Source organism: Meleagris gallopavo, chromosome 1 (genome assembly GCF_000146605.3).
Source record: "Meleagris gallopavo isolate NT-WF06-2002-E0010 breed Aviagen turkey brand Nicholas breeding stock chromosome 1, Turkey_5.1, whole genome shotgun sequence".
NCBI lineage: Eukaryota > Metazoa > Chordata > Aves > Galliformes > Phasianidae > Meleagris > Meleagris gallopavo.
The window spans coordinates 160,622,616-160,646,101 of NC_015011.2; the positions used below are offsets into that span (position 1 = coordinate 160,622,616).

At 38.0% G+C, this 23,486-nt stretch overlaps 1 protein-coding gene across 1 annotated transcript; it reads left to right on the forward strand.

The window, feature by feature from the left end:
* The first annotated feature begins 1,779 nt into the window (after positions 1-1,779).
* On the forward strand, positions 1,780-23,106 carry LOC100541238 (serine/threonine-protein kinase Nek5). Its single transcript, XM_031557841.1, has 22 exons — positions 1,780-1,915; positions 3,621-3,717; positions 5,675-5,772; positions 7,331-7,414; positions 7,521-7,591; positions 9,848-9,934; positions 10,741-10,795; positions 11,716-11,916; positions 12,012-12,084; positions 12,636-12,766; positions 14,544-14,743; positions 15,580-15,646; positions 15,983-16,102; positions 16,257-16,340; positions 16,458-16,562; positions 18,039-18,119; positions 18,533-18,601; positions 18,722-18,845; positions 19,044-19,175; positions 20,154-20,291; positions 22,082-22,169; positions 22,560-23,106. The coding sequence occupies exons 1-22, from the start codon at positions 1,799-1,801 to the stop codon at positions 22,816-22,818; spliced, it is 2,481 nt and encodes an 826-aa protein (XP_031413701.1). The 5' UTR covers positions 1,780-1,798; the 3' UTR covers positions 22,819-23,106.
* Positions 23,107-23,486: the final 380 nt, after the last annotated feature.

Below are 23,486 nucleotides of genomic sequence, written 5' to 3' on the forward strand. Positions count from 1 at the left end.
TGGGGAGCAGCGCGAGTGGCTGCGAGGGCCCCACAGGCTGAGGGAGCTGCCTGCTATTCCTGACAGGAACAGCGTGGTTATCGATGCAAACCTCCCCTGGCAACTCTTAGTCCAACTAATAAATACACCTTCAAGGCGTGTGCGTCTATTAGCTGTGTAAGTTTACTTGCACATGGGTTGCAAATACCTTTGGCTGTCATTGCCAGGAGTGCAAGCTAAATCAACAAGCAGCATGTTCTGTGTTTATTTTGCCCATTAAAGAACAAGTGTGCAGTATTGGTAACCTCTAAATTATGTCAAACTCCCAAATCATTAGTTTTACATTGTACTTTATGCTGCCTTTTCTTCTTTCTTTCTTTCTTTTAATTTTAGTTTATTCTGGTAGCATGTTGCCAGCCTTGTTTAATATCTTTATTGATGATCTGGATGAGAGGATTGAGTGCACCCTTAATAAGTTTGCAGATGACACCAAGGTGGGAGGAAGTGTCGATCTGCCCCAGGGTAGCAAGGCCCTACAGAGTGTAACTGGGCTGAAGCCAATGGGATGAAATTCAGCAAGACCAAGTGCCGAGTCCTGCACTTTGGCCACAACAACCCCAGGCAACGCTACAAACTTGGGGCAGAGTGACTGGAAGACTGCACAGAAGAAACGGACTTGGAGGTGTTGGTTGATGCTTGGTTCAGCATGAACCAGCAGTGTGCCCAGGTGGCCAAGACGGCCAGTGGCATCCTGGCTTGTATCAGAAACAGTGCAGCCAGTAGGAGCAGGGAGGTGGTCATCCCTCTGTATTCGGCTCTGGTGAGGCTGCACCTTGAGTGACCACAGAGTCATAAAATGGTTTGGGTTGAAGAGACCTTTAAGATCATCTAGTTCCAACCCCCTGCTATAGGCAGGGACACCTCCCTCTAGACGAGGTTGCTCAAAGCCCCATCCAGCCTGGCCTTGAATACTTCCAGGGAGGGGGCATCCACAGCCTCTCTGAAAAACCTGTTCCAGCGTCTCACCACCCTCACAGTAAAGACTTAGCTGTTAATGTCTAGTCTAAATCTATTCTTTGCATACTGTGTTCAGTTTTGGGCCCCTCAGTACAAGAAAGATATTGAGGCCGTGAAGCATGTCCAGAGAAGGGCAACGAAGCTGTGAAGGGTCTGAAAAACAAGTCTTATGGGGAGTGGGTGAGGGAACTGGGACTGTGGAATCTGGATGAAAGGAAGCTCAGGAGAGACCTTAATGCTCCCTACAGCTGCCTGAAAAGAGGTTATGGTGAGTTGAGAGTCAGTCTGTTTTCCCGTGTAACTAGCAACATGCCTTAAGTTGCACCAGCAAATTTTCAGCTTGGATATTAGGAAAAACTTCTCAGAAAGAGTGGTGATGTGGTGATGCACTGAAGCAGACTGCCCAGGGAAGTGGAGGAGTTGCCATCCCTGCAGGTGTTCATGAAACGTGTGGCACTGAGGGACACTGGGTGTCATGGGAATGGACTGATGGTTGAACTGGATGATCTTAGTGGTCTTTTCCAGCCTTAATGATTCTACAATTCTGTGTTTCAAGCTTTCCTTTATTTGATGCTTATTGAAAGTGCAGGTCCACAATTGTTTGCAGACTTCCAGAAGCTAACAGTTGGAGGAAGCATCAGCAGCAGAAATAAAAATATGATATAAATGTGCAAAAAGTTCCAGTATTGTAAGGCAGTCTCTATTTTGGAAGTCCATACTCAGATGTTACAGCACTGACTACATGCAATACTAACTTGGGTATTCATTTTTTTTTTTAGTTACTGCTTTAAGACAAGACTTCATGGATAAATATGAAATCCTTAAAAAAATTGGAGAAGGATCTTTTGGCAAAATATTCTTGGCAAAAGCAAAAGTGGATAATGAGCAATGTGTTATCAAAGAGATTGATTTAACTAAGGTAAAACAACAAAACCTGGATGATAACAGTAGTTATTTACCAAACTGTGACGATTGCATTCTGCTAGCATATGTACTTGAGTGAAGTCTTACCACGTTTGTAGATGTGTCTTCAAGGGCATAATTAAACTTTTTGGACTCTGTCTTCTTTGACTGCCATTTTAGTGATTTTTCAAATTTAGAGTAAATATTTTGGTATTAACACATTGTTTTTCACTGTTTGTTTTTTTTTTTCTTTTCAAAGCTGTACTTAAGCATTGTAGTACCTGATTTAACTTTTATAGCAGATGATTCAGCTACAATTAAATATTGCTAATGAATTAAGAAGGCACAATTTTGTGATGCATTTCTATAAACTTTTCCATTTCCTTTTTTTTTCTCCACATCCATGTTTTCAGATGAGCAATTTACAACGGAGTCCTTCCAATTCTCATTTACTGTGTGTGGCAGTTTGATTTGTCTCGTATAACTCAAAATGTCCATTCTGTAGTTGTCATCTCAGCTACTTAGTTGGGCTTGGGCCTGCTTTAGGAGAACAAGGATGCTCTTTGTTGTGTTTGAGAATTCTGTTCTAGACTGAGGTGAATTGGGCCATTGAAGTGCCATGTTTCTTTCTGTGGGCTGCAAAGGCAGGTTAGAGTGGCTAGCCCAGTATCAGAGTAATGTTCTCCTATATCTACAGGCAGTTGAACTCCCAGGAATTTCAATAGTCATTTTCATTGGGTATCTACGTGCTTGTGACAGGTCTTGTGTTCTGGGCCACACTAGTGAATTTATATGTATTAGAGAATCATAATAGAAAAAAACTTGTATATATGAGGCCCAGAAGGAACTATCTAACCTGCAGATTCAAGCCCAGAAAAAAAAAAGATTTGATTTGATCGTTTCTAATCTTGCATTTCAGTGTATGCAAAATAGAAAAAAACCTAAGTAAATATTTTCTTGTAGTTTATCCCAGCTGTTAAACAAGAGCTGGTTACAGAAAATTCTGACTCTGAAGTTGTAAAATTAGTTTTATGTTATAGAGTGTGTTTCTTTCTTGTATGAGCTATGTCTCTGTTTGTCTTTTTGCCTTCTGATTTTTGAATCTTTAAGGATAACATTTCAAATTTATTTCTTAAGAATGAAAGTAGGAAACTTATTTTTGTAAATAAAATAGGACATTTTAATAGAATCGGTGTACTCTGAAGCATGAGTTTTTAAGGAATTATATTGATAAAAATATAATTGCAACCAAATGCGTCTTCTATTTACTGTAATAGGGTAAAGATTTTGCTTGAAGTGTTGCAAGAACTCGTAACAGTTGTAAAACAGGACTTTTTTCTTTATTTTTTTGAAATTACCCTTATTAAGAATACAGAATCACCCTGACCTGTACTCTTCAAATATCTAAAGAAAGTTTAACTTTTTGTTAACTTTGTTGACTTTTTCATCAACTTAGTAATAGCATTTGTGCAAAAAGTTTAAAGCTATACATCTGCCCATGTATAAGATGTCATAATTTGATAATGTTCCAGTGTATTTCCAAACATCTACTGCAAATGGGTATTTCATATTGTATGTACATCGTGTTTTATAATATTTCTGCATCACCTTGTGGCAGTCTTTCTGTGTGGGTAGGAATGCTACTAGTTACACCAATGTAACTACTTTTGGAAAGAGTTAAGTATATCACTGCTAGCATATAGTTTCTTAATTCTTTGTAGATGCCTGTGAAAGAAAAAGAAGCCTCTCAGAAAGAAGTCATTCTTCTGGCCAAGATGGATCATGCAAATATAGTAACCTTCTATGCTTCTTTGCAAGGTTTACTTTATCATTTTTGTTTTATTTGTGACCATAGGAGTGAAAGGCAGCAAAGCCTAGCTTGTTCTTATTGACCAGCATGAAGCGTGAGCCCAACACCTTATTTATCAGTAGGGACCACTTCCAGCTCCTAAAAATGAACACAAGGTGTCAGCTTTAGTCACTACTTTCTCTCTTCACTGAGTGGGTGGGACATAAAGATCAAATGCTAGATCCTGGGATTTCTGCATTGTTTTAGCTGATCTTTAATCTTGATCTTAGCAGAGGTCCAGAGTTCTGTCAGACTTTCCCAGGAGCTTCGTTAGAAGAAGAGAGCTTCTGAGTGCTGCAGGAAAGGTCCTGTGGGCCTTTGACTTGAGGGATACCACATTCTGAGTTATCCCTAAGCTTGCAGAAAAGTTTTGGCTTAGAATTTGGGGCTGAAAGAGAGGGCAGAGTGGCTTTCAGACAGAGGTTGATGCTGGATTTTGGAGGGCCTGTGAAGAAAAATGAAGGCTGGTGTCCATAGGAAGCATGCAGTTAATGCATGATTCAGGTAGAACTTATGTACACCCTGTCTGAGACCCTACAGTTTGGCTGAGGCTCCTTGGGGTCCACAATCTCACAGGCTTCTGGGTCTGGGAACAGAACTGGGGCTGTAAGAGGCTAACACAGGTGTTTGGGAGTGTGTTGAACACTTCCCAGATTTCAGGAGCACAAGCTTTACAAGTCAGTACTAGCTGTCTGCAGTTTACAGCTATTGCTTGGGAATGGAAACAAATGAGGGCCCAGGGTCCTTCCCTTTTGAGATGACGATTAGAATCAACCAAGATTTGCACCTCCATTTTCATTTTAGAGCTGGAAGTGATCCCAAGTACTAGTGAAAGCTCAGCTTTGACATAAAGTTAGTACTGGGCAGTGCAAAAATTTTTGTCCCAGGTTATTCTGTGATTCCTAGAGGCCCACAGGGAGAAGGGGGTTTGTGCTGGGGGAAGCGAAGCCTCCCTGGCTCAAGTTATTCTAGGATTTTCTGAGTTCACTGTAAGAAGAGAACCAGTAGCCACAAAGAAGATTGTCCTCTCTTGAATATTTATTTGAAGATGGGTATCTGTTTCTAATGAAGGCTGGGATCAGGCTTTAAGCTGGGACAAAGTAAAGGCCTGCCAACAGTCCAGGACCTGTGGGGTTATGTTACTGTTGGTTACTGACTAAGACAGGAATTTTTCTGTGTCAACAATAAGCTCATAATTACTCATAATTCGCAATTATTCATAATTCCTGTTAATTAAAATCCATCTCTGATTTTAATGCGGTTTCTCCGTACAGTTGTGTTTTCCTATTGTGAGGGAAGGAAAGCTTTATAAAGTCAGAGTTGATACAGGACTGAAAGAGATCGAAGGAAGGCTGTTCTTCATAAAAGCTGACTCCCTATATTTATTTTTCCTGCTGACATCTGTCATAAGGAATGCCTTATGGAATGAATACTGTAGTTACTGCTTTTGTTCAAATTGTTTTATATGATCAGGATTATAAATATTTCAGGGAACATGGTACTCTGGTAGTCCTCTGGCCTCCAGAAAAATCAGAACAGGGTGAGTTCTGATAGTAAATAGCACCTGGTGTTTATTTCTGCTATTGAACTTCTGCTTTCAGCCTTTTCCCTAGCACAGACTGTATACTTAATTTTTATTGGGAAATTAGCATTAGCTGTAAGAATATCTGGCTTCTTCTATCAATGTGGTTTCTTGAGGTCTATCTCATGTATTTAATATATTGGTGAATCTCCATTTAAATAAATGTTCATGTCTTTCTTACTTTTGCATCAGTTGGCACTGGAGGTGTCAATGTTTTATCAGTTACTCTTTGAAATGGAGGAGTAGGTAGAGGATTAATTCTCTTAATAGAAAGACTGTAAAATGTAAATAATTTGTTGCCGTATTAATGAGTAATAAAGGAAAAAATATACTTTTCCTTTCAGAAGAGAACAAGCTGTATATTGTGATGGAATACTGTGATGGTGGCGATTTGATGAAGAGGATAAATACGCAGCATGGAGTACTGTTTGAGGAGGACCAGGTGAAGCAAGTTAACAAAGGACATATCATGTTAAATGTTTTTTGAATTGTCCAGTCCTAGCAACTGTTTCTGTTATGAACTGTTACAAAAACTGAACATTTCTTCGATTATTTTAAAGGCAGTTTGGAGTTTGCTTTTTACACTATTTTAACATCTTATATGAATTTATTAACAGTATTTTGATGCCAATTTTATTCCTCTTCCCTTTATTCCTTCCATCAAAGGCACATTCAATTTATAAAAATAGTATACCTGCTCAACCAGGTTTATTTTAAAAGATGTTTTGGAGTTACAAATGGATATATATTATGTATGAGTTCTTCATTCTTGTTGATTTGCATCATGACATATTGTGCTTTATAATGAAGTCAGTGGTAAATCTCCCATTCATTTTATTTGGATTAGGTGTTTTCTGGTGCCATTTAAATTGTTAAACCATCCCAGAGAAACAAGGCTGGAATTCTGATTGCTTTTGAAGCATATTCACATGCATTTTAATTTGTAAATAGGTATGTTTGAGTGGTATTACAGCTCACAGAAACAGAAATTCCCACTACTTCTTAGCCTATTTCTTGATCTTTTCAGTAGCTTTAAGCATTCTGAGGGAAATCCTTTGATATATTGGACTTCGTATATTGAACTCATTATTTCATTGCATGTAGCCTTCCACTCTTGCAGTTACAATGAAAACTTGTCTAGATACTGGATAGACATATCTAACCTGTTAGCAGAAATTTACTCTAAATTTTATGACATTACTTCTTGCTTAAATTGGAAAAGAGGAACTTCCCAGTGTAGTGTTTATGTATTTATTGTATCAGCTCTACTCAGGGAATCATCTGTAAAACAGGAATCATTACTGGATAAAAGATTATATAAACTGAATTAAAGTCTTCCAGGACCTTCAGTTTTCCTGAAGAGAGAAAGATGTAAGCAAGTCTTACTTTTGTTTCTGAATTAAATCCAGTTGCTCTTATTCAATAAAACCCATGTATAACTGAAGCTGGATATATACTTAAGAACTATCTGCAGTTAAGGATAAACTTGTGTGATTACTTAATAATCAAGTTCCTTCATAGCTCTGTTTTTTAACCACATTTCAGACCTGCTTCCTCTTGTTTCTTTTTCTCCAGACCACATTTGGTACAATTACAAGTGTTATAACTGCATGGTATGGTATCCACTGCTGAGGATTTGGAAGACACTACCCAATTCTGCCTTAGTTGTTGTTGTTGTCAACTCATTTCTAAAGATCTAGTCTTCTTACTCTCCTTTGACATAATTATTCAGTCCATACTCAATTGATGGTCTTGTCACTGTCAATGAAAACTTGACTGGGTTAAAGAAAGTGGGAGCAGGTATTTGTATCTGTCTCTTGATAGCACTGAAAAAAAGAAAGGAAAAGTCTATGGCATTAATTTTAGTCATTTGAAAATATTATTTCTTACTATTTTATATCATCTGTTCTCAATGTATTTTTGATTTTGTTGTCATCTTTGTTGTATATATTTCATCCACACAAATTTACAGATATCTGTCCATTTATCTTTTACTGCAGATTTTGAGTTGGTTTGTGCAGATCTCCTTGGGCTTGAAGCATATTCATGACAGGAAGATTTTACACAGAGACATAAAATCACAGGTAGAAAAGTGAGATAGGAAAAGGAGTGATTTTATCTTGTGAAAAATATGCTCAAGAAGCTCTGCTATGTTTCATTTTTGCATATCAGTTTCTTCTTCTTTTTCAGAACATTTTTCTTAGTAGTAACGGGAAGGTAGCAAAGCTTGGAGACTTTGGCATAGCAAGACAGTTGAATGAGTAAGTACCTTTTATATTTTGTATGTGATCTACACCAAGTATAACTATTTTTTGAATGTTTGGAATGTAACCTGGATGTGAAAATTGTCTGTGAATTGTGCTTGGTCTAGAATATGAAGAGTCTGTTGTTGTATTTTTTCCTATTATCCTGAGATGTGCCATGCTGCTTGAAACCACAGATCCTTATACCTCTCATCATAGGCTGTTTCTCACCCTATGCTACATAGAGTGGAGAAGCCTCAATTTTTCAATCTTATAGAACTGACATAACGATATTCTGCAGTCAGAGCTGCTGTTCTTGCAGCTTTTGGTAATCAATTCTAGTGCTTCAGAAAAAGCAGTGAACAGCATTAAAAACTTAGGAAAGAGTATGAGAAAGGAGTTTGTACAGTTCATACTATTTCTTCTCTTAGTATGTTCTCCAAATTATACTAATTTTTTAAAAAAGGACTAGAACCCCTGCTCTGAAACATTGAATTAAATGGCATATCATGGCTTGCATCCATGTGGCTAAACTCTGTTCTCTCAAAGACAGTGGTCTGTCTTATCTTTACTGACTCAGGACAAGCGTGGCTTAACCTACATAGTAGCCAGTCATTGTTCAGGAAAAGCCTTTTTGGCGTGGCCAAAACGTGCCAGGGGTCATGCTAATTAAAAAAAAAACACAAAACAGTGATTGAATTTGGTCCCTTTTTTAGTCTCTTGATAGCTCTGACCTTGGCAGGATCTTTTGCCAATGAAGTTCTGGTGTTTCATTAGGTACCTTATGGAAAGATAATTTCCTCTGTTGGTTATCCTTCTGTTATCAGTCCTTAGTTGCTTTGTACTCCACCTCCTGCAATGTACTTGTAACTTTTCCTATCCTCAAACTAAATTAATCTAAGCTTAATCATGTTACTGCGTACACAGTAACAGTAAAGGGAGCAGATAACTTTAGCTAGCATAGACAATTTGTGCATTCTCTTCAGATGTACTTAGCTGTGTTCATGTGTAAGATCCCTCTATGTATTCGTCACGTGAATGTGCAACACATGTAATGTCTGACAAGGCCCTGTCAGATTGGCTTTGGATTGAAGCCTACATAACCTTGTAAGTTTGTGGTACATCAGAGCTAGGAGGTCTTGATGAGAGCTGGAGTATATTGGATGAACTTATTTTGGTAGTATCTTCATCTAAGCCTCCTCATCTCCAGGGATATGCTGTGCCATTATTTTAGCTGCAGTCTCCATCATCACTAATATCTTTGTGGTGTGTCCCTTTTTCAAGTACATACCTACTGGCAAAGCCTCAGCTCTCCACATGTAAAATACTAGTGCAGAAAACGCCTACCTTCAGAAGTGTTCTGAGGATACCTGCTTTGAGGCTTGATCCTACATGGCAGATAGGAAGTAAACTCCAGAACTGGAGTACTGAATAGGCATCTGGGACTATAGGTACAAAAATATTTGGGGCTCTATAGAACCTTTTCTCATATAACAAGTGATTTAAATTTCTCAGTCTCTTTTCTCCTGCTCATCTGTGATACACAAAGTCATTTTCATCTCCATTCTCCGCTTTCAACTGCCAGATAGTGTCCAATACTTCTACTTTCAGTTCAGTGTCCTTGCCACCTCTGGCACTCAGAATTCTCTCTAAAAAAGTGTCACTTCGAACTTTTATTGACACCTAGTGTACAGCGAGAGGAATCACAGTCTGTGAGTACCTTCTGACTTACCAGTGACTCTTGATGACACCCACAGAATGGATGTCTAAAAGCAAGTGAAATGAATCCAAGTGGTGTTATTTGGCTATATATCTACATAACAAATCAGCAGCAAAGATAGAAACAGAATTCACATACTTCTCCTTTAGTTTCTGAACAACACTTCCTCCTTTATCTTGCTTGTGTGACTGACTACCACTTAAAATATTCTTACTTGAATGAGTACGTCAGAGACTTCTAATATTTTGGTGTGTGGTTGATGGCTTTCGGAATTTTATGCTAATGATAATAACTCCTTGAAAATGTTGATTACAATGCTGATAAAAAGTGGGGGAAATACAATTCTTGTGTTTTCTGTTGAAATGTAAGCTCTATATTAAAATAGTTGGTCATTTTTACAGAGAAATGGGAAATGCTTCTGTTTTTCTTGGAGTGTTCCATTGAGCTATTACTCAGCTACTTTGAGAGCACTATAATATGCCCCATGGAGTCTAACTCAATTGCTTGCAGACTTTTTTAGTGTATAAGCCTCTTTGTTTATTGTGTTTCATTAGCACTACAGAGTTTGCCTATACGTGTGTAGGGACCCCCTATTATCTGTCACCAGAGATCTGTGAAAATCGACCGTATAACAATAAAACGTAAGTCTCTGTTTTCTTCATATGCTTGTGCATGAAGGTGTGCAGTCACGAGATAACTTATTTTCATCATGTTGTGGTTTAAATTAGTATTTCTGCAGGACACTTCACATGTGTCAGCTAGAGATAGCTTTGCTCTTCAGTCTTGGTAGGAATAGTAAGCAGACATAGTTTATATCATGTGCCTTTTCCAATGATAAGGATAGTATCTGGTTAGGTACCAGAGAAACATTGGTGCTACAATTAAAAAAAAAACAAATTTAAAGTTTATATTTTCGGTGCTTCTTAAGAAGAAACAAAAGGTGCACCGATACTCATGTCTGATGGAATAATTCTAGTAAATCTGCGGCCCAGATAACCTCTCTAGAGAGGTTTGCTGTCTGCTGGAGGCCTGCATTCAGAACATCAAGAAGAGGATATCAGGTATGATAAAGCTAGCTGACTGCTATCCCTACGTGGTCTTTCAAGCTGGGTTGCATGAGACTACAACCAGCATATTAAAAAATATCAAAAAAAATCTTTACATCCCTTGGGAAGATGTTGAAGGAATCAAGAGTGCAGGTGGTGTTCTCCTCAGTCCTTCCATTTGAAGACTGGGATCTGAGCAGGAGGAGGATGGATCTTTGCCTGTGTTGGCAATTCTGCCTGTGGCAAAGGCGTTGGAACTTGATGATCCTTCAGGTCCCTTCCAACCCAATGCATTTTTTGATTCTACGATTCTATAAATTTGAGAGCTGAAAAGAAATACTGATTACACATAAATAAATATTATTGGCTTTTCATGAAACTTTAATTCCTTCTGTTCACAGAGATATTTGGTCTCTTGGCTGTGTGCTCTATGAGCTATGTGCACTGAAGCATCCTGTAAGTACCTTATAATTAAATCAATATCGTATTATTAAAAAGAAAGTGGGCAGCCTAGGAAATTTGTAGAAATAACAGTATTAATTAACTATTGGAATTGATATTTAAGCATGACTGCCAGTGTTTGATTTTTTGTATTGTGTCTGTTTTGTGCATACCAAAATACAATGTATTGTGATTGAATCAACTGAGTTGCATCAGTAATGAAAAATCAGCTTGTACATTGGTTCCTGAGAACACAGAACACAGAGGATAAGTTGTGTGAACTGAGGCTTTGAAGTTGAATGCTGTGAAGACAGTATGTATGCAGGTCTCTGCTCAGAAGCTTTTGGCAAAATTAATCTTGTCTATTTCTGGAAAAATTGTGTCTGTGTTGCTGTATAGCAGTAGAATATGAAAAACTTCTTCCAAGTACCAAAGCTAGCACACCTCCTGAGTCATGCAGTTGAAACAAGGAAAATATAACCAGAAAATCCATTAAGAAAGTGGTTAGTTTTTCTTTAGCAAACTATAGATGATGAGAACTGATTTCTGAAGAGATTGCATAGCACAGAGCTTCTGTCAGCAAGAGCCTTTTTTCATGTTGAGGTATCGGCAATAGGGCAACAGAGAATAGTCTCAAGTTTCACCAGGGGAAGTTTGGGTTGGGTATTAGGGAGAAATTCTTCTTAGAAAGAGTGGTCAGGCACTGGAATGGGCTGTCCAGGAAGGTGCTTGTGTCACCGTCCCTGGAGATGTTCAAGAAACATGTAGTTGTGATGTTAAGGAACATGGTTTAGTGGACAGCACTGGCAGTAGGAGGATGGTTGGACTAGATGATCTTAGAGGTCTTTTCCAACCATAATGATTCAATGATTCTAAGGCATCACTTCCAACCAGCAGTGCTTACTGTCACCTTTTTATGTTTTTCACTGATTAAGTTTGAAGGTAATAGTTTGCACCAGCTGGTGCTGAAGATCTGCAGAGGATATTTTCACCCAGTGTCTCCCAGATATTCATATGATCTGAGGATGTTAATTTCCCAGTTGTTTAAAATATCTCCGAGAGATCGACCATCTATCAATTCTATTTTAAGGAAGCCCTTCTTGCAGAAGCTTATTCTAAGACATTTGCCCCCAGAGGTGAGTACCTTGTACTGCTGCTTGCCAAGAGGAAAATGTGTATCATAGTATAAAACAGTTCTGTCAGATACTTATGTTGCTTATTGTTAACACAGGAAGAACTCAGTCACACTGTGATACATAGAAGGAGGCCTTCAGGATCACTGCCTAAAGCCAAGATGATGCCTGGTAATGATAATGTTATTTAACAGTGGTTCTACACTAGTGTTTGTTAGTTATGATATGGTTGATGGTGATAACTTTCTCCAGCAGTCTTTATTGCACATTTGGATATAAGAGTTTCAGCCAAATCTGAAAATAATACAAGGAGAGAACTGAAATAGCAGAAACATTCACCCTAGACAGTGCATCACTATCCTACCTGTTCAGGAAGAGACCACAAATTATCTGCAGCACTCAGTTAGAAAAGATGCCACATGGTTCTGGTTTACAGAGGTCTCCCTTTTATTTAGTGTACTTCTTTGCAAAACTGATTAGTAAAATCCACTTTACGTGAGTGTGACAAATTATACTGTTTCAAAAACATGTCATTCTAAGAATGAAAGCAGAGTGCTTGGGAACTGAGAGGTATGATAAAATACGATTCTATGATGAAAGAATGTAAGGAGTGTTCATTAAGTCAGCCTGTCAGTGTTAGGTTTATACACCCTACTATGGTTTCCCACCGTATTGTGTAGAAAGCAAAGAAAGTAACCTTTTAATATTTTATTTTTGAAAAGTTTGTAAGCTTCAAAGAAGGAGAATCCAGGACCAAATTCTTCCAGGATCTGGAATGGTGGTACCTATCACAACACAGGAATTGTATCAAAGAAATGAATGGAAGCCTTCTTCAAGAGGGCAACAGCTTCAGGTACTGTTCATCCACATTCTCGTAACATTTAATTATCATAGAAGAGAAACTTCTAATGTTAGAAGAGGTCCTTTAGAGGTCCTATAAAATTCAACCTAATGCCTGCATCCATCATCCAAAAGATGTTAAACTCTGTCTGGCCCAGTATTGACCCCTGGGGTACCTTGTTGGCTAGTGACATCCAGCTATGTAGAATGATCAGCTCTGAGTTCAGCCAGTTTTCAATCTACTCCTCCAGCACATTCTTGATCAGCATTTCTTTGAAGACGTTCTGGGAGACAGTACCAAAAGCTGTTCTAAAGTCAACATAGGCAATAGCCGCTGCTCTCCCTTTGTCTTCCAAGCCAGTCATTTCATTGAAGATGGTTATAAGGTCAGTCAAGTGTGACCTTCCCTTTGTGAATTCATACTGACTACTCCTGATCATCTTCTTGTCTTTCGTGTGTCTGTAAATGATTTCCAGGATAAATTGATGCATCACCTTGCCAGGCATCAAGGTGGGGCCGCCTGGCCTGGAGTTCCCTTCTTCCTGCTTTTTTTGCAAGATAGGAATGACATCTGCTTTCCTTCAGTCCTCAGACACCTCTCATGTATGGTCTCATCTATGTTCGGTTTGCTTACGTGTTCTCTAGTCTGATCCTCTTCCACCAAGAGTATGTCTTCCTTGCTCCAAACTCTCCCTGGTCAGAAGGCCCTGGGATTCCTTAAGGCCACGCTTGCTGCTGAAGTCTGAGACAAAGAAGGGATTCAGTACCTCAGCCTTTTTCATTCTGTGTCTGTTGTGTATCACCAGGCATTCACAGCTCACAGTTCTCAGTTTTCTTATGTAGATGGTCTGATTTAGTTTTCCTTTTGCATTAGATTGCCATACTTGTGGACACCATACTCTAAAATTTCCTTAATGAGGCACAATATGTACACTTTCTGAAGTTACCTCTTTCTTAGGAATATTACTAGCAGTGGAAAATTTTTCTTCTTACATAGATATGAATCTATAGTGTGCATTAATCTGCACTATGCTGTGGGTAGAGGTGGAAAACAGGGAGGAATAGATAGCATATTTACTAGCTAAGCATGGTACCCTGGGATGATTTTTTCAGCTTTTTTCTCATACACCATGTGATGTTTTTAGTCTCCCACTGTGGAAAAGTTCATTGATGTCTTGTTACACTTCTTTTATATCATGCAGCAGCACGTGACCTTTCTCTTCGTTGTTCTTATGAGATGGAAAAGGCAGCCGTGTTGCATATTAGAGATACAGGAATGTTGCATCACAGAAAGGACTTTGAGAAATGAGAAGCTAACTCTCACAGGCAGATAATCAAAGAGATGCTGACGTGAGCAGCACAGTGCTCCCCAGAAAACATTAGTCTGTGTGTATACTGCCCTAAATTATGTCCCACATTCCCACTGCTGTCACATGTCAACATAGGACTCTCCTGGAATTATCTCAGTGTTCTGGACTTTGGTACAGTGGTGTGGCTCAAGGACAACTAAGTTACAGGGCACGAAGCCCTGACTCGCACAACAACATGGGCTGCTGTCTAATCACAGGAGATGATGGAACAGGGAAAAGAGAAAGAGGACAGTAAGATTACATACACCCTGAATGTAACAAGTTAGGAAGTTTGTGAAATGATATTGAGAACTTACACCAACTATACTGTAAACAGGCTGTATTAAAATGCAACTCAGAATGAGGAGGATAGGAAATAGTTCAAACTGGTATTGATACAAATGATAACAGTTAAATTAACGTCCTTTATTATATTTTCAGCCACAGAGCTCCAGATTTAAGATGGCAGAAAGGCCAGAAAATATTAGAGTACATGGCCATTATGGTCATTACTATGATAAACTCGACAATTTGCAAAGGAAAATTAATGCATGTTATGACCTTTCTCACATCAGCCAAAGAGCAGAGGAATACTATAAATTAAAAGGACAAATTGCACCTCCACCCCCCCCACCTGAATGGTAAACCTTTCTCACTATTTACTAGTAGTGAACTGTCACTCATTATTTTGAGTAATCAGCCTTCTTCTTTAGGTAGCACTGTAATTATAGCTCATGTAATCTTTCCTTCTCTGCTTGATCTTTGATAATTTTTGCACAAGTTTATTGTACAACATTGGAACTCCTGCGCTTCTCAATCCAGAAGTTCCTTCTGAATGTATTGTCCTGATGTTTGAAATTTCATTATCAAAATGTCTCCCATATCTCGTTGGGTGAAGAGTAAAACACAACCTTTCTGTAGAATTTCTGACTATATCGAAGATAAACGTCTTTTCCTCCCATCAGAAACAGAAAGAACTGAAGAGCAAAAGCTGTTCTATACTTGAGGGGATGGAGTGGGAGGCAAGCCATGCAAATGTTGTTTTTTGGAGAGCCTATATTTTGGTTTTAGATATAAAGACCTGCTCTTCAGCGGTCTGTGGATTTCGAAGCCTTTCTTTTAAAAAGCAGAGATAGAAACTTTTCCTTTTGAGAATGCCTGTCCATTGACCACTTATTGTGAAGATCAGGACAAATGACTTTATTCTCACTAACATTTTCACATACCATTTCTCAAATAAAAGGTGAAAAGGTACTTTGCTCTTCAGAAGGCTAATATAACTAAAATAATTGGAAAGGCACTGCCCAAAGAGCGTATGTTTTCTTTTTGCTATCATACTGTTGTCCTGTATTTATACATATCTTATCCATACATATACATTCATGTTGTACAAACAGAGCTGGCAGAGTATTGCTTGTGCACAAGATAGAATCTGTGAAATAAAATGCAGGATAAGGATGTCACTTTCTTCTCTCAGGCCTGCAGAATACCTTCAAAGGCGCTTTGAAGCCCAGCAGTACAAGATTAAAGTGGAAAAACAGCTGGTGAGTGAATACTGAATCACAGAATAAAATCTGTGAAAGAACCTGAATGAAAATCCTCAAGATGTACTGATGTCTTTCTAATAGACTGTAACAGTGACAGGTAGAAATTTCTGCTCTAGCAAGTTTGTTGATCTGCTCTACAGTGGTCATCTTCAGGTTTTATTTTTAATGGAAAACTGTAACAATGTAAAATTCTACTATGACTCTTACTTCCAAAAATACACACTTGCCTTACTGCATTCCTCAGTGGAAGAGGGAAAGCGAATTGAGTGAGCATTGAAGAAAGGATTCTAAGTGAAAATTCATTTGCTTTGGGGTTTATTTGTGCCTCCACAGGGGCTGCGGCCATCCTCTGCTGACCCATATCATGATCAAATGCAGATGCAAAAAATAAATGAGGAGCATCTCAAAATGCATCAGCAGGACACGTCTAGAAAGAATGAGATGAAAGAACAGGTAAAGAAGATTTTTCTTCTTACAAAACTAAGATTTTTTCTTTGTTGCTTAAAACTGTTTTCTTACACTCCTCAACAATGGTATTCTTTATATTGCTGTTTCTCTATGCCTTTCTAATAATAAATATGCATTCTAACTTATTGTTGTTTAATAGGAGTACCTGAAACAGTTGCAGAAAATTCGTGAAGAATACCATAGCAATATGAAAGAATTCAGATTAAGAGCAAGAGTACACCAGGTAGCAAAGCAGTCATATTTCCTTTCCTATCTAACATACATGCAGTCTTATTTCCTTTTCCTTTTTTAAGGAAATTACTTAATTAGTAATTGAAATGAAAATTTTATAATTCCTTAGGAGAATCAAAAAATACAAGATAAAACCTTTCTGGTGAGTCAAGGGAAGGCTGAAGACCACTCTGAAACCAAAGATACAGCTGGAATAGGAGGAGAATCACTTGAGGTATGAGTACCATCCTATAATCTATACAGAACTTTTTATTCTTAGTCTTTGATTCACTCTCTGGGACTGTTATGGAAGATGTAAAGACTAAATCTTAACTGATATTTGTATCGCATATGAAAATATCCCTTGATTTCCTTCACGAGCAGCCTGGAAAGCTTATTTGGACAAGTTCTAATTTGATTTGGTCACTTTTTTTCCCCCATTTATTTATGGAGAGGAACTTCTACCTCATTTTTGTGGTGTGTTTCTTTTCCTTCCTTTCTGAGTGAAGGAAAGAGGAAACCACTCACTGTAAATCTTCATTAGAATGCTGTACAGAAGATGTATTAAATAAGAGCTCAGAGTAGAACATGAATACCTCTCCTGTAAGGAAGATGCTCACTTGGGGAGTAAATTACAATCCAGTATCCTGTGGATTTCTTACTTGAACAGAAATTTGGGAGAAGTGGTAGTAAGAAATGGAGTCAAAGATTTCCATCTACAGAAATTCATCACTTCTTCCTCATCAGATACTTCCAAAACAGCCACTGGAATGGAGCTTCAGAATTGTTCCACTTTTACTTTGAAATACTGGTGTGGTGAAAACCAGATGAAGTTTCCAGACCACATGTAGTTCTGCAGCAGTAATTTCATTAGCAAAACACATGAAAGCATTAACTTGTCAAATTATTTATCAGAGCACAAACTGATGGCTAATTTTGAAAGGAAAACAGCCCTTGTATAGGTGGTAGGATTCTTAAGCTAGAATTTGTTTCTTGTGGTATAAGACTCCGTGCGATGTTGAGTAGCAGGGGGCAGATTTCCACATAAAATGTGACAGACATTTCTACCCTACTGCAGTGGGAACTTGGGCCAAACCTGCCAATATAAGTAGGATATTCTTCAGTGATTAATGGATCCTAAATCCAGCTTTTACTAAAATGAAATCCCTTGCTGGGATAAGCTAGGCTATAGGCAACTCAAGCCACAACTGGACAGAAAAGTAAGTTCTATGCCTGTTTGATGTCACCTTAATTCATGGGCACTCCATCTACTGGAGAAACTCCACAGATATTTCTAAAATGTCTGTGAGTTGTTGTGGCTTCTTCTGATGTTGAGGACGTGCAGATGTACGGCAGATCACTGATGGACCTGTATACAATCATTTTCTTTGCTTTTATGAGACATGTTCTAACACAGGATATAGGAATATGCAAAGGAATAATTAAATAATTTTCAGGTGTTACCAGAAAACAAGATAACATGAAAACCAGACTTTGTACAGGTACAGGTTTCAGTTATAATATTGATTTACATCATTTCCAAAGTCTGCCAGTATGAAATTAGGCAATGAATGGGAATATTCTTACAGACACATATATGAGGAAATCAATGACTAGGTTTATTACTAAAACAAAGTCTTTTTATGTAAGGTATATACATATTCTGCTTCCAAATAGTTATTTTAAAGTTGCTGTTTTTCTCTCCTTCTAGGACATGGAAGAAAACTTTAAGCAGGTCAGACTCCAGGACGGGCCAGACCAAAAAAATCTAGAGAAGAAATGCAGCAGAAAGGTATCCATACTTACTGTTTGTTTTACCATTTTATTCCTAAATCTGTACAGTTATGCCACAGTAGCTCTGGAAATCAAAGTATTTGAGAACCAATTAGGAGGACCATGTGCTAAGTTTCTGTGACAAGACCGAATGACTAAGAAACATATGGCAGAGCTTTTCGGGTCTTTTGAGGGAGACCCCATTTAAATCTTACCAAATAGAAATCAGTCCCCATTTGTTCATCTTAATATCAAACTGCTTGTCTGAACATATTTTTGTTAAACATTATTCTCTGCAGTGCTTTTTGAATTGTAAGAGGGGTCATTTTTAACAGAGCAATGATTTTCAAGTTTGTAGTTCTCTATAAACTGTGTACCTTTAATTATGTATTTTAATAATATATTTTAATGAAGTGTTTGAATTTTCTTTAGGGAGGAGTAAAATTTGAAATTAATTTAGATGCGTGCGTTCCTGAAGAAGACAGCATTCAAGAAGCAGAGGTAGGGTTCAGTTATATTCAAAGCACTTACATTAGTAATCTGAAATGGTGACAGTAGCTCCATTATCTAAGGTTTAAATGTTTTCATTACCATCATTCTCTACCTTGTTTTTTTTTCCAGGTACAGGATGAACTCAATGAGATACCAACTTTTGTGCATAGTGAGAATCTTGAAGACAAATTGTTGAATGTTTATGAAAGTCCTATGGACAGGGCTAAGGGAGAATTATCTGGATACCAAACAGGTATTTCATAGGGAAATTCAATTGACTATGAGTCCTGAAAATAAGGTAAGAGCTAGGAAAGTTCAGTAACTGCAAGATATAACAAGTTTACCTGATGTTTCTCTCTCACTGTAATATCTTATACCACTATCAATGTTACAATCCCTCTGAAATCTATTTAAAAATGAAATAACTTCTTCCTCTTTTTCTTCTCTCTAGCGTCCAGTGATGCAGGTGATACTGAAAAAAAAAGAAAGCATTGGCAAGCTGGAACACCCCAGACACTACTGAAATTTTTAGCCAATATTGATACTTCATCTGTATGTCCTACTATGGCTGAAAATGAACTTTGTAAGAAAGTTTTTATGCTTTCCAGTGAGCTAAAGTGTGGAGCTACTAAAATTCAGCCAGACTACTTATTTAAATACCTCTGCAAACTTTTCCATACCAGAACATTTACATGATCTAAGAGGCTTTTAATTGGAAGGACATTGTAATAGTTGAGGTTATTGGATGTGTTAAACCATAGAACGAAAGAATTGCTTTCCCCTCTAACATTGCAATCATGTTTTGCTACTCATAAATAGAAAGAGCACAGTTTTATGAATCACTGTGTGACCTGAGTAATTCGCTGGAAGTCTGCAGTGAATCAACACAGCTTTCTCAGGCATTGAGCTGATAATACAAAAGAACTCTGGCAATCTGTGGCCAAAGTCATCCAAGAGTGTGGTGGCGTTCTGATTTCCCACGCCACAAACTCGTGTTAATACACAAGTGCATCCTTACACTGATGTGACTGTGGTGGTTTTCCTTTTCTGAAGATGATTTGTTTGCTTTCTTGCAGTACCAGTGCATATATTCCCAGACAGAAAGGTAGCTTCAGTGACTGGTTGCTGTAAACAAAGGACTTTTCCAACATCCTTGCAATCTCCCAACACCCCAGATACACAGAAACAACCTGAAGAGCTCGCATAGATAGTTAAGACAAAGCAAAATATTGTTAGGATGCCACTTCTTGTTCATTGCCCATTAGGTGCTGGGCACAGGGACAAGAGAAACAGGAACTTTTTGGAAGCTTTTTCAGCTCCAAACCAACAAGTCGGAAAACAAGGACTGCTCAGTGAAGCTCTACCTGTTTATTCCAAGCCAAGTATGCTTATTACTTGAACATAAACACTGGTGTTAAGAAATTTTTAGTGACAAACAGTCCAGACAGTCCAGCGTTGCACAAAAGGAAGAAATTAGAGTCAAAATTAGTTTAATTCAGGCAAAAGACAGTGACAAGCCACAGTCATGATTTAGTGACCTCAGAACCTTCCTGTTCTTCAGCTGACCATGTTATTCTGCCTGAAGACATCACAGAAAACAGGAAGCAGTGGAAACAAACAGCTCCAGGGACGCTCCTGAACGTCTTAGCAAAAGCAGAGCTTTCTAATGATTCCTTCATCCAGCTTGAAGAGGAAATAGGTAGGATGTCTGTTAGTGTAAATTACACAAGGTTTTCTTCAGTTACTGTGCTACTGGCAGAGGATCCATGACAAGAAAATTTAGAAGCAGTTGACAAATGAGAAAAACATTGGCAGACTCTGCCAGCAGCACTGGCTCTGTCCTGTAGCAGTGCAAGTCCTCTTTCAGGATGTAGCTCTTTTCAGCAGCAGGGAAAACCTGCTCACCAGCTATCACTTTATATATAATCCTTCATTTACCTGGGCAGATGAGGTTAAGGTACTACTGCCAACAAGATGGGAGATAGCACAAACCTGGATATAGCCTCCCTGTTGAGATTGAAGAACCCTGTAAAAAATCTGTGCAAATACATGTATTTCTGTAGAACAGCTGTAAATTGTAGTACGTAATGGCTGGTGACTGGCTTTACATGGTCCATGCTGATACTGCTGACACTGAAACTGATTTCAACTCACTTATTCTGCAGCACACTTCTCTAAAGTAAGAGGCTGCTTTAAAAATGACGTTTACTATGCATCAGCACGTAGCTAAAAGGCGTAGAATTTTCTATAGAAAGATAAATGTAACCAAACGGGGTAGTTTTACACACATTTGTCAGTCTATCGACTGTTTAATTGGAAAACAGGAAGCCAAATACATTGCATGCACCAAATTTCAATATTTTTAATGGATCATGAGAAATATCTTTCATTCACAGCAGTGTAGACAGCATTCTCTTGCTAATTATGCATCCCATACATGCTCCAATAGAATAACAAGCTTTTTAAAAACTGCTTCATCCTGAAGTCTAAATGAGGCTGAATTAATTTTCAGGAACTGGCTTTAAAGCTTTACATAAAAAAAAAAAAGAAAAAAAAAAGGAAAAGAAAAAAAAAAAAGCAAATCACTTTTCATAGAATCACAAGGTTGGAAAGGACCTACAAGATCATCTAGTCCAACCATCCTCCCATCACCACTGCTACCACAAGCACTAAACCATATCTTGTAGCTCCTCATCCAGACGCCTCTTGAACGCTGCCAGGGATGGCGACTCCACCACCTCCCTGGGCAGCCATTCCAGTGCCTGACCACTCTCTGAGAGAAAAAGTTCTTCCTTATGTCTAATCTAAATCTCCTCTGGTACAACTTGTGGCCATTTCCTTTTCATTAATGTCAGCAGTCCATGGAACTAAAGCAAGAATAAGGTCATGTGGGTATTCTTAAGTGCTATTCCTTTGATCAGTTATATATATTAAAATACCACACTCCTTCAGTACCCAGTTCTGTCCTGCTACAAAAGCTGTCATTGTGGAACACATTGTTACCCAAACCAACCGATTTCTGTTGGACTACACACAGGATTTATCAACCCTTAGAACTGTTCTCCCACTTTTCAGGTTGAAGTTGCCTTCCAGTCTTTGAAAGTGAGCAGTTTCAGGGAATCATAACTACTATATTCAAGCAGTAATTTTCAGTCATTCCCACACAGTACTCTCCTGAGTTTTTCACTGAAAATAGAGGCTGTTGTATTTGGTACTTAACCTCCTAATGTCAGATCTACATTCTTACTTACCCTTTATAGTCCTTTGGTTGTGGTCTACAAACATGCTAGATTCCACTGAGCTGAAGTTATAAACTGCTGACTAAAACATGTCATCAAGAATAACTGAAGTCAGTTAAGCACAGTACTTATGGTGCTGTATTCAATAAATAAATAAGTAAATAAAGCATGTATTTATGTGCTATTATTTTAGATACAATTTTATAATTAGCTGATACGAAAATAAAGAAATTAACCTTGTTGCTTTCAGAAGAAAGCAAGGAAGACGATTCAGAAACGTGTTCCTGTGTTGCTGTTGATGAAGGCAGACTTGAGCCAAGATCAGACGATGAAGACACGTAAGTCAAGCACATCAGAAATCAAATTCATACGATGAAGTTTTCATGAAATGGCAGGATGTATTGCCTGAAACTCTTTTTCTCAATTCTTCTAAATTCATAACTGAAGAAAACTTGTTTTACAGTCTGCTAATGTAACTAACTTTCAACTCTGTAATTTATTTTCAAATGCTAACGCTGATGTTAAGAATGTTAGGCCTCAGTATTAACATGGCTGGTTCCCATTTAGATAGTAAAAGATCTCAAAAACAGGTGAAGAAACAACTTACGTTTTCTATGTAGCTTGTATATTCTTTACAAAGCATTGTAAAAAATCTCAAAGGCACTGAAACGAGAAACACTTGTAACAACATGCACTTAATGAATAAAATTTTCTTGCTTAATTTACAGAAATTTTGAAGACTCTGGAGATGAGCTGAGACATGAGCTGGAAGCAGCTTTGGAAAAAGTGGTAACGTCTTCAGCAGAGAGATGCACAGAGTCTTCTGTGCTTTCAATAAATAAAGATCAAGATTATGAAGGAAGTACAAGCTTACCTAGCAAACTACTCGACAAATCTAATGATGATTTAGAAAGTAACTGCAGGTCACTTTCTTTAGAAACAAATAATGAAAAAAGCAAGCAACAGCTACATGACGCACAAGAATGATTACTGATTCTAAACAAAATTTTCCTGGAAATGTCAACTACATCAGTAAAAAATAATAATAAAAACAGGTAGCTGTCAATCAATAAAGGTAAATCAATGGCTTTTCAATAGCGTTAAACAATTAAGATGTTTTTTGACATTTTTTAAAGGAAAAAATAACAGGCTACTTTTTAGATTACTACATGTTGAAAAACTCCAATCCAGAATTGTGTATATAATGCACTTGATTAATCTTAACTATCTGGGACATCTTTGACACTTGCTTGGGCAACCTTCTGACTGCATACTCTGCAGCCATTTTTATATCATGTCAGAAAGTCTCCCAGTGTATTTTATTTTCATAGATCAATCAATGTCCCATTTTAAGAAGCTTTTCCAGCTTTTCATAACCTCTCAGTACCATCAGTACACCTTAGTATTTCATATAGTTTCATTTATACTGCACTGACTGCACCTCCAACTCAGAGTTATACAGCAACAGTAAGAGGGCTTATGCTTACTATACCATGAGAACTTTGCATTCCCCAGTTCCTAATAAAACTTAGGACAGGGTTCCAGTGATAGAACATGGGTTTTTCCAACCATATTTTTTTCACATACAAAATGTCATCAATACAGGTGAAGTTTAAATAGAGGACTTTTAGTTCTCAGCACAACCTAAAACACTG

Coding starts and splice junctions, on each gene's coding strand:
- LOC100541238 (XM_031557841.1), top strand. CDS start 1,799: ATGGATAAATATGAAATCCTTAAAAAAATTGGAGAAGGATCTTTTGGC. Junction 3,718..5,674: donor CTTCTATGCTTCTTTGCAAG/GTTTACTTTATC, acceptor TTTTCCTTTCAG/AAGAGAACAAGCTGTATATT. Junction 16,103..16,256: donor AGAATGAGATGAAAGAACAG/GTAAAGAAGATT, acceptor GTTGTTTAATAG/GAGTACCTGAAACAGTTGCA.